This window comes from Zingiber officinale, chromosome 10A, assembly GCF_018446385.1.
Source record: "Zingiber officinale cultivar Zhangliang chromosome 10A, Zo_v1.1, whole genome shotgun sequence".
Taxonomy (NCBI): Eukaryota; Viridiplantae; Streptophyta; class Magnoliopsida; order Zingiberales; family Zingiberaceae; genus Zingiber; species Zingiber officinale.
Genome location: NC_056004.1, coordinates 82678765 through 82690366, shown reverse-complemented (window position 1 = coordinate 82690366; position 11602 = coordinate 82678765). Strand labels below are relative to the sequence as shown.

The window sequence follows — 11602 nt, the reverse complement described above, 5'->3', positions numbered from 1 at the left end:
TTACTTTCCGCTGTGCACGACTATGATTTCAAAGGAAAAGAGAAGTTTTAAAAAAAAAGATGCGATATTCACCCCCCCCCCCTCTATCGCACCCATTCGATCTATCAGCTCTCACGCCCAACGACCTTCCAGGTTGGGTCCCAGAATCTCACCCTAGTGCGAGTTATCAGTGAGCATGTTCTCACGCCCAACGACCTTCCCGGTCGGTGTCCTAGACTCTCGCCCCAGTGCGAGTTTTAAGTGAGCATGCTCTCAGGCCCAACAACCTTCCCGGTCGTTGTTCCAGACTCTTGTCCCAGTGCGAGTTATAAGTGAGCATACACTCACGCCCAACGACCTTCCCGGTCGGTGTTCCAGACTCTCACCCTAGTACGAGTTATAAGTGAGCATGCTCTCACGCCCAACGACCTTCTCGGTCGGTGTTCCAGACTCTCGCCCCAGTACAAGTTATAAGTGAGCATGCTCTCACGCCCAACGACCTTCCCGGTCGGTGTTCTTGACTCTCGTCCCAGTGCGAGTTATAAGTGAGTATGCTCTCATGCCCAACGACCTTTCCGGTCGGTGTTCCAGACTCTCGCCCCAGTGCGAGTTATAAGTGAGCATGCTCTCATGCCCAATGACCTTCTTGGTCGGTATCAACAAGGGGGCATACTCTCGTGCTCAATAGGTCATACTTTCACTTCAAATATGAGCTACAAGCAAGCACACCCATAAGAGCCACGACGTCTCAACCCTTGTGGTAAGGAAAAGGTTTGGTAAGTAAATTGTCCTTTCTAGAAAATTCTCTTTGGGAGCATGCATTGCTAAAACAAGATAATAGGAGCAACAAGGAAGTACAAAGTCATACACCAATAGGCAAATAATGCAGAGAACACCATTTATTTAAAAAGAATTGAGAAACATCTTTCAAAAGTTTACATTATTACAAGATCGGGGTGCCTGGTCCCTCCTCGTCAGATGAGCCCGTGCTTGGGCCAGTTCCTCCTTGATACGTTGGATACTGCTTTGTAGGTTGGCAATGGTTTCATCTTTTATCCGGTTTTCCTCTTGCAGGAGGGCTACCGTGTCCTCGTGCTTCAGCTTCAAGTAGGTAATGAAATAAGTCTGACTCTTCAAGTCTGAATAAGCCTTATGCTTTAGAGCGGCCTCAACCCGAGTCCTGGATTTAGCCGCCAGCCAAAGTTCTTCCACTTCGCGATAGAGAGAGGACTGAAGGTCCCTATTCTGTGTCATCTCAAGTAAAGCCTCATCTTTGTGAGTTAATTGCTGGGTCAAATGAGTGAGCTGGTGGCGCAGAGAAGATATCTCGTCTGAGTCCATGAGCAAAGAGGAAGGTAGCCTGAGGAAAGTGAAAGTGATAGTATACGTGACCCTTTTATAAGAGAGGGGAATGTGAAGAGTGAACCTCGGAACATGTGAGGATGTTTGGGAAATAGTGTGGCATTTATGGAAAATAGCAGGATTGAGGATTGCGGAGTAGATGCGCATGCAATAAAATCCCACCTATCATTTATGAAGGATGATAAATTCTGAGTGGGATATTGGGAAAAGGGCTAGCAGGCAAAGAGATACAAAGGCAAGGTTAGGTAAGAACGGGACCTGGGTCTAGTTAGTCGGACTGGAGTCTCCTTCGACTAGACTTGAGAGGGAGGCTTGTGATATGGTGCATGATAGAGGGGTCAGATAGCTGACGTGGTCGGAAGTCAAGCTTACGTGGCGATCAGAAGTCAAGTCCACGTGGTGGTCAGAAGTCAAGCCGACAAGGCGGTAAGAAGTCAAGCCCACGTGACGGTCAGATGTCAAGCCTATGTGGTGGTCAAATGTAACAACCCAAATTTCCTCATTTTGAGTCCTAATAGTGCTTAAAAATAATTAGAAATGCTTTAGAAATATTCTAGAGATTTTTAAGAATTTTTAGAGTATTTTATACAATTTTTGGAGTTTGTTTGGTATTTTTACCAAAAGGGAGAAGTTTCAAAAAATAAATAGGTTCGGCCGAGGTTCGAACCCGCGACCTCCGGCCGAGCCAACTCTTAAGCGAATCCGGCTGACCAAGTGTCCAAGCGGGCGATGCTGATCAAATAAGGGACGAAATATATTTTAAGGGTAGTTGATAACAGAAATATGGGGTATTAAGAGGGGAAGTTGAGTTATTTGCTCGTGACCTAACACTTTCCCTTCTTCCTCTTCTGCGTGCGAGGGTGGCTCTGTTGGGCGAAACCGAGAGGGAGATTAGGGTTTTCTTCCGGCGGCTGGTGAGTGGCTAACTCCGGGAGTTCTTCACCAATACGAGGTCCTCTCGTCGAGGAGGAGCCGTAAGCACGAAGCAGAGGTCGAGAGCTCGAGTTTTCCCGAAGCCCTAGCTGCCTTTCTCCGGTTGTGAGTCCAAGAAACCATTTTAAGTTGCTTCTCACCTGCAGTAAGAGTAGTTTTGGAGTTTTGTTTCACTCCTTACCATCCACAGGATGCTCCTTTGTTTCGGATTGTGTTTGAGTAGAATTTATGCTTGCTAGGGATTTAGTTCTTTTTGTTTCGGATCATGTTGCACAGAATCTGTATGTTAGAGGGTTAAGGGTAGATTTAAGATTCTTTTTCCTTCTTCCTTGCATATATACTGTAACATGCTTAAAGATCTTGAAGTTCTGCCGTGAGTCTTAAAAAGGAAACAAAGAAAGGAAGGATTGTTAAAGACTAAACATGAGGGTTGATTTCTTCAGGCTTTGTAATTAGGAATTCTGAATTTCTAATGTAGATTTCTCTATATGGGAATCTTAACAGGTGGGATTGGTTCAAGTAAGAGTTTTGTAGGCTTCGGATGTTATTACTGGGCAATGAACATAAGATAGCTTGGATAAATTTTGAGCATATAGTTAGTTTTCTTCCTTACTGTTAGCTTTCGATTTTGTGTTATGAAATGAAGATGAACAACTTTTGGTTTTGGATTTTGAGGGCATTCGACCAGATTCTTTGGTAGTGTAATTAGACCTGCAGTTTTATTTTCTATTGCTCTATAAAAGTATAAGCTTGAACAAGTTTTTTTCATGGGTTTTGGTTTGTACTGTAAAAGGGGGGCACGAACAACCCTTTCAAAGCTTACGGTGCAGAATTTTTATCAAGCTTGTGTGCCGAAATTTATTAATAGTATGCAGAAATTTATTAGTAGTATACAGATTTTTGTGGGCATAGTATGCAGGAATTTATTAGTAGTATGCAGGGATTTATTGGTAGTATGCAGAAATTTATTAGTAGTATGCAGATTTTTGTTAGTCATAGTATGCAGATTTATTTGTTTGTTTGAACTGAAATTTTTGAAACTTCTCAAGCACAGCAGTTTTAGTTTGTTTAAGTATCCAATTTCAGTTTGTTTAAGCATTCAATCTTAGTATGTTTAAGTGTGCAATTTCATTTATCTAAGCATTTCAAAGTTAGAATTTGTATGAGACATTGTTTTTAGAGGTATTAACAAGTATAAGAAAGATAAAGTATAAGAAAGAAAAAGGTCTAAGGCCTTAAGTAGATCCAAAGGTCAAGACTTTAGGGATTTTAGCACACAAGGTGCTTATTAAAATGCCGAGGCATTATATATTAGAAGTAATAAAAGATAACAAGTATTTTATTTTAAAAAGGATAGTACCCGACTTCCAAGGGTGTCGTTAAACAAATCCAGGTGACCAATTCCAAGGTCTTGGCCCTGGTAAGACCAAGGTCTTTACCCTTGTAGGACTGGTGACTAGCTACCACAGTCCCTATTAGGGAGCGCGCATTGGTACTAAGCCTGGGCCCAAGAGAAGCTTTATTATTATTTTAAAGTATTAAAGTATAAGTTTTTGAACAAGTAAAATAAGCTTCACGTAAGTTTAAAATTCATCAAGTTTAGTTTTCTTGTATGCTGGCATGTTTGTTTAGATTTGCTTTATATGTTTAGCATTTCAGTATGCCTTGTTTCCTTTGCTGTTAGATGAGCATGAGTAGTATCTTCTTTTGAGCATTCAGTTTCTAGATTTCTTTCAGCTTACATGCATACTCGAGTTTTTGTGAGTTAGATAGCGCTTACTAAGCAATTTTGCTTATAGATTACATTTCCTCTTACTGCAGATAAAGGAAAGGAAAAGCTATAGTAAAGGAAGGCGACAAGGAGGTGTTTGATGATGTGTGATGCCAGGACTATGGGAGAGACTTGGGGCATTATTAAGTTTCCGTGTTTTAGTGGTTAAGAAACATTTGAGATTGTACCTTATATTCATGTCATTTGAGATTATTCTTGTTTTAGATCGCATGCTAAGATGAGTTTTGTTTAGTAAGTAGATATGTTGTGTTTGCATTGAGATATAGTTTCATATGTTTCTGCTATTATGAGTTATATGTGCATGTTCTGAATTTTGGAGTATTGTATTGTATTTTAGTCTTACCGAACAGCATATACTCTGCCGAAATTTTAAGTTTTCTGGAAAAATTTAAGTACAGTTTGTTACACTAGTTAAGTAAGAGTTTATAGTAGTTATGTAATGGACACCTTTAGAGAGTAGTGAGAAGGGTGGTCGTTACATCAAAGGTCCAGCCTATGTGGTGGTCGAAAGCCCAGATCACAAGGCGGTCCTGGTCGGGCATAAGTTGCGTGCAGGGGTTAGGCCTACATGGCAAAAAGGAACTCGGAAGGTAGGATGTACAGCTCAGGATAGGTGGACCCAGCCTTACAGGTCAGGACGTACAAGATACAGGATAAGACATGTAGAACAGGGACGTACAATTCAGAATAGGCGGACTCAGGCTTACAGGTCAAGACTTACAGGATACAGGATAAGACATGCAGAACAGGGACGTACAATTCAAGATAGGCAGACTCAGGCTTATAGGTTAGAACTTACAGGATACAGGATAAGACATGCAAAACAGGGACGCACAATTCACGATAGGCGGACTAAGGCGGACTAAGGCTTATAGGTCAGGGGTTAGGCCTACATGGCAAAAAGGAACTCGGAAGGTAGGATGCACAACTCAGGATAGGCGGACCCAGGCTTACCGGTCAGGACGTACAAGATACATGATAAGACATGCAGAACAGGGACGTACAATTCAAGATAGGCGGACTCAGGCTTACAGGTCAGGACTTACAGGATACAGGATAAGACATGCAGAACAATGACGTACAATTCAGGATAGGCGAACTCAGGCTTACAGGTCAGGACTTACAGGATACAGGATAAGACATGCAGAATAGGGACGTACAATTTAGGATAGGCCGACTAAGGCTTAAAGGTCAGGACTTACAGGTCAGGGGTTAGACCTACATGGCAAGAAGGAACTCAGAAGGTAGGATGTACATCTCAGGATAAGCAGACTAAGGCTTTCAGGTCAGGATTTACAGGATAAGAAGATAAGACATGAAGAACAGGATATGTAGACCAGGACGTACGGTTTAGAACTTACAAGATAAAAGACGAAGTAGGGTCATGCATATAGGAAGAGACGTAAGGAACGACCAGCGAAAGCCTCGTTTGGCAGGGCGGTAAGTGTAGGTCTGGAGTTACCGGGATTTACCGAATGACAAATGCAAAACTGGACATACAGATCTGGATCTACGGGGAGATAAACACAGGATAGGGAATGCAGGTCTGTGCCCACAGGTCAAGGTTTGTAGGTACAGGGACCTAGTCCAGGGTTAACGGACCTGGGTGGGCATGCACTACACGACAATCAAGTCAGGGAATTGTAACAACCTGTCAGAGAATAATCACCGCATGTCAGGGAATATGCTAACGGTCTAGGGCTCATTGCCCACCGATCCCTCCTCAGGTCTATAGGAAGATGCCGAATGTCATTTATCGCCAAACAAACCCTGACACCCGACATTCCCTGACACTCGTCAGACTCCAAAAGTACCCACTGCCATATAAAAAGGGAGGCTTTTTCCCTTACGCAGGTACACTCACTCATCTTTTGGCATTCGTCCTTTACTTTTCGTCTTTTCATTTCATTGTACTTCGGAGGAAAAAGTACCTGACTTGAGCGTCGGAAGACCTGACCCGGGAACTTTTTCCCTGGTTCTTGATCTCTAACGATCTGGGTGCTTGTCTGAGTGCGCGCAGGAGAACCCCACCTCGTCATATCCTAATCATCGTCTTCCGTCATCTCCTTGCGATAACCCTCGCAAGAAGTACAGCGGCAGCGACGCATCTCAACGACCCCGTCAACACCGACGACAGCACAGTCGTCCTCCATCCGACTCAGCTTCCGGACGGGATCAACCCATATTCTCGGGACGGCGCTTGTCGTGCCCATTCTCCAAGTCAATGCCATTTGGGGCGACGAGAGGTGAGTTCTCGAGGAGAATCCCAATCTAACATCTCTTCGTCCTCTTCCTCCCTCCCGGAACGCAAAGTTTTGATCTTTCTGATACCGCACAGCGAATTCAACGACATATTCAATCTGGAGCACTTCAAGAAGGTTCTTTCAGACGACGTCAAGGTGGTGTCGTCGCTGCCGTCGACTCACATCAGAATGAGGCCGGTGTTGGAGAACCAGCTCCCTCTCCACGCCTCCCCTCAGTTGATCGAGAAAAGATATCTCAAGAGAGTAAGTATTTCATCGCCCTTCAATCTCATGGCCTCCATTCTTCTCCTCGTAATTGAAGCTTGATCAGAAAAATTGAACCGTTAACCGATCCTGCAATTTCGTCACCATCATGCTTGCTGAAGTGTAGCTATCATGAACAGAAGGGAGGCTCATGATGACTTTTTCCCTTGATTTCCGATCGAAAAAGGAGTTCGAAAAATTAAAATTTGGATTTTGACAACGGTAGGCTTGATCTCTCACTGTGTTTCTGCAGATGAACAGAGATGGTGTTCTTCTTCTCAGAGGCTTAGATTCCAGATTATCCAAAGATCTCCCTCCAGATCTCCAAAAGCTTCGATGCAAAGTAATCTTTTGTACGATTCCTGTAAGGCTGTAATAGAATCATCGAAATGGTGAAGCACAAGCTAATGAAATCTCTCCTTCGATTGTTCAAGGTTGCGTTCCATGCCCTGAGATTTGCTGCGCCGATCCAAGAGTTCGGGGATAAGCTCGCCAGTAGGATGCGCAGCAAGGGACCTTACCTCGCGCTGCACCTACGGTTGGAGAAGGACGTGTGGGTGCGCACCGGGTGCCTCCCTGGACTCAGCCCGGAATACGACGAGATCATCCGCCGGAAGCGGAAGCTACGACCGAAGCTCCTCACAGGAAGATCGAACATGACCTTCCACGAGCGCAAGCTTGCCGGATTCTGCCCGTTGAACGCTCTCGAGATCACCAGGCTCCTGAAAGCACTCGGAACTCCCAGGGACGCAATGATCTACTGGGCGGGCGGGCGGCCACTGGGCGGCGCTGAGGCGCTGCGGCCTCTGACCACCGCGTTCCCGAATGTCTACAACAAGGAGAGCATCTCTTCGCCGGGCGAGCTGCGGCCGTTCGCGAGCCGGGCGTCGGTGTTGACTGCGGTGGACTACATAGTCTGCGAGCAGAGCGACGTGTTCATGCCGTCTCACGGCGGGAACATGGGGCACCTGATGCAGGGCCACCGGTCCTTCGCCAGGCACAGGAAGTTCATCAGGCCGAACAAGCGACAGATGCTGCCTCTCTTCCGGAGCGTGAGTTTGAGCGGATCGTGAGGGAGCTGCACTGGGGATCGATGGGGCAGCCGGAGTGGCGCACTGGCAAGGCCAGCAAGGACGTGACTGCTTACCCTATCCCTGAGTGCATGTGTAAGGGAACGAGCGCAGAGGTGAGGAGATGACAGATGACTACGCAGTGGAAAAGCTCTGCTCTCTTTCTTTCAAATTCAGTGTGCTCTTGAGGAAGAAGATGCTTTTGGATTGAGAATCCAGAGGAAAATCTGAGTACAATCATCATAGTTCCATTGGTGGCAAAAAAGATGAATACGTTCGTCCTAGCGTCTCCGTCAACCCGTCCTAGGGTCAACATGGAGGATGTTCAATGATAGTCATAGTTCCATTGATCGTCCAAATGCAGCATTTGCTTGTACATTATTGATTTGTATAAGTTCCTAATATTTTGTGGAAGATGTTCAATCATGGGTCAGATGGGCAATGTGCTAGGCAAAGTTCTTCGTGATTGGCAGTGTTGGAGGAGGATTACTATGTATTGGATCTCCAATAGGATGCTTTTTTCATTCTTAGGTTTAATTTTTGATAGTGTTGTGTCTAGATGTTCATTGTTGAGGAATTAAATTCTCAACCTTGTATTTTGCTATATGTTGTATTAGATATGAGATGTTTTTCTCCCTCCGCGTTATAAAGAGAGACAAATGAGGAACGAGACTTCCATATGTTTTTTTATAATGATAATTCATGTATTTAACTCGTACAATCCGATTAATCCTGTAGGTGACTGGTCCGATCGTCATAAAAAATTTTCATAGGCCATCGGGAAGCACAAATAGATTTTGACGGACGGCTCAACGCCACAAGTAATTTGAATTCTTCAAATATAATGCGTTACAATGAGATTTAAACACTCCAATATTTGGTTAAAAGGGAGAGGGCGAATAGTTATTGCCTCATAATTGAAAATCTCATATATTACAAAAAGCAAAGCAATTCAAATTGTGTGGTACAAAATGTTGGATCAAGGGATGAATTGCACCTTGATCTCCAAACAAGTAATTCAAATTGTGCTTATGTTTATTGCAAATTAGAGTATGCACATGAGAATATAAAATAATTTGCTAACGTGGTTCAAATTCTAGGTTTTATTCCATGACTTATCGATTCATTTGGTGGATCAAACTCAAATTTCACTATGTAAAAGAACTCTATTTTGAGAGTTTATAGAAATCTAGCATAGAATATTAATTTTTTATTTATAAATATAAAATTTATGCACAAGAAAGTTATTACTGATTGAGAACTAAAGCTTTTAGGGTGCGTTTGGTTCAAGTCATCATGTATAACCTTGGTTATGTGATTACCAGGTAATCACATAACCAAGGTTATGGGGAATAAAACATAACCAAATGTTATTTGGTTCAACCTAGGTAATGCAACAAAAACTTGTTTGTTTGAAGGTTTTAATGAATACCCTGGTTTAATATTTTACCGTATTACCCTTAATTACAAAACTAACTATACATAGTATTATTATTATTATTTATTTATTTATTTATTTATTAATATTTTTTACTTTTCTTTTTCCTGTATATTTTTTTACTTTTTATGTGTTTTTTTATTTTTTTAATATTTTTATATTTTTATATTATTTATATTTTTATTTTTTATTTTTTTTATTTTAATTTTGATTTATTTATTTATTTATTTTATTTTTATTTTTATAAATTTTTTATTTTTAAAATTTTTTTTTTAAATTTTTTAAAATTTTTAACATTTTTAAAATTTTTTAACATTTTTAAAATTTTTAAAATTTATATTTTTTATTTTTTTATTTTTTGAAATTATTTATACCCCTATACTCAAAGGTAAGGTTTGATATTGAAATTTAAAATTTTATTTAAAGGTCTCCTGTTAATTTATTATATATTTTAAAAATACAAGTCTTTACTAAGTTTTCAATGTACTCCCTTAATAGATGTGCGGAATTTTTTACTTTTTTTTAGACCAACGAGATTTTGGAAAGAATATTTATTTTCCTTTTTTTAAATTTCAGATTACTCCCAATAATTTAATTTGATTCCATGAGAATAGATTTTTCATTGCAGATGAACAGCGTAGCATTATTCTCAAAAAGAAGGGCTCATGAAATTGTAGACTCTGGGAATTGAGGGTTGACTTTGTCAAAATCTCGAGCAAAATCAACTTGAATCAGGGAACCAGAACCAATTCACGCTGCTTCTTCAGAAGAAGACTGAAAAAGAAAACACCAGAGGACTTGTAAAAAAGACAGGAAAGTGTTTCACAGATTAGATATATTACTAGGATTAAATGAGATTATTATTTTTTGAGATTTTCCTGATAGCTATCCACTGCATTTCAATCTCTGAAACTTGATAGTTGATACACAACTTAGAAAACTAAGAAAAGAAAAGACAGTTCAAGACAGAGATCTGTAATGCTGTAATCCAAAATAAATCTACTGAAACTTGATTGTTTATCCATCACTGAATTAGCAGTCGAAGCTTAATGGAGACAGTTGATGTTTCCATACTGTCAAAACTGGTTTCTTTATGATGTTTGAAACAACACATAATTTAGCTTTGAACTCGATCACATGCCTCTCAGAAACCATTTGACTTCGCCTCTTTGTCCATCAACACCACCCCATCCTTCCTGGCTACGATCACGGACGTCGCCAATCCGAGGAACATTCCGTGCTCGACCACGCCGGTGATCCTCAGGAGGTCATCGCTGATGGCCTATAGATCTCCGTGGATTCCATCCTCGAAGAACAGGTCCACGATGTAGTTCTTGTTATTCGTCACAAATGGCTCAATTTCGGATTCTTTTTCGGTAAAGGCGCTAGCTTTGGCGTTGATTGAAGCCGTACGGAGCTTGAGGTTGAAGCCGGGCGTGCCGTCGAAGAGGTTCTGTAGTCGGCGGAGAGTGAGGGCCCAGCCAAAGGGGATGACCTCCACGGGGATGGCGAGGCCGCTGCCACCGAGGCGCGGAACGAGCTTGGAGTCGTCGACGATGACGATGAAGCGGCGGCTGGCGCCCTCCACCATCTTCTCCCGGAGGAGGGAGCCACCGCGGCCCTTCACAAGGTTGAGCGCCGGGTCAACCTCGTCCGCGCCGTCGATGGATAGGTCGACCACCGGGTGCGCGGCAAGATCGGTGAGGGGGATGCCGGCGGCCCATTCGGAAGTGGGGATGCCGACGATGTCACGGAGGTCGCCGCCGCGCAGGAGGTCGCCGATGCGGTCGAGGGCGTGGGCGGCGGTGGAGCCGGTGCCGAGGCCAAGGACCATGCCGGACCACACCAGCTCCACGGCGCGTAGGGCGGCGATGCGCTTCAGATCATCCTGGGACTGGCCGGCAGCCGCCATAGCTTCTTCCGTCAGCGAGCGAGAGGGTTGGAGGAGGAATGGTGATCCCATCGCCGGATCGGAAGATCGCTCGAGAGGTTTGATTATATTGGAGGGGTAGATTGAAATTTGGTAAATCTATAAGGTTATTTTTGTCTCAAAGGGTAAATAACGAAGGATAATATTGTCTTAATATTTTGGTTAACCAGGGAATCAAAGAAAACCCCAGTTTTATGGGGTTTTCTGATTCCGAGCTATATGCCCAACTTGCTGATGTGTCAGGCATGTAGCATAACTTAGGAATCATCAATTACCAAAACCAAACAAGGTTTTGGTGGATAACCTTGGATGGATAACCAAGGTTATCAAAGATAACCCCGAACCAAACATGCCTTTAGAATAATCTTCCATAGTCAAATACTTACTTTGTTGTCTATATGGTAAAAAATAAGATACGTCGTTCGTCTCAGCGCCTCTGTCAATCCATCCTTAAATTAACACAGAGGAAGTATAACTACTAATCATTAGTATAAATAATCAAGATATATAAAAAGACATGCCAGGCACTTCAAGTTAATAATACTTCATATTTTAATCACCATACCATCATAAGAAAAGGCTTATTTTCTC

At 42.6% G+C, this 11602-nt stretch overlaps 1 protein-coding gene and 1 pseudogene across 1 annotated transcript; one reads left to right on the top strand and one right to left on the bottom strand.

The window, feature by feature from the left end:
* Positions 1-5051: 5051 nt before the first annotated feature.
* LOC122026735 lies at positions 5052-7916 on the top strand (annotated as a pseudogene).
* A 2149-nt stretch (positions 7917-10065) lies between these two features.
* LOC122027632 (probable ribose-5-phosphate isomerase 2) lies at positions 10066-10915 on the bottom strand. Its single transcript, XM_042586625.1, has one exon. It carries the CDS (start codon positions 10913-10915, stop codon positions 10364-10366), a length of 552 nt encoding a protein of 183 aa, XP_042442559.1. The 3' UTR covers positions 10066-10363.
* Between the last annotated feature and the right edge of the window lie 687 nt (positions 10916-11602).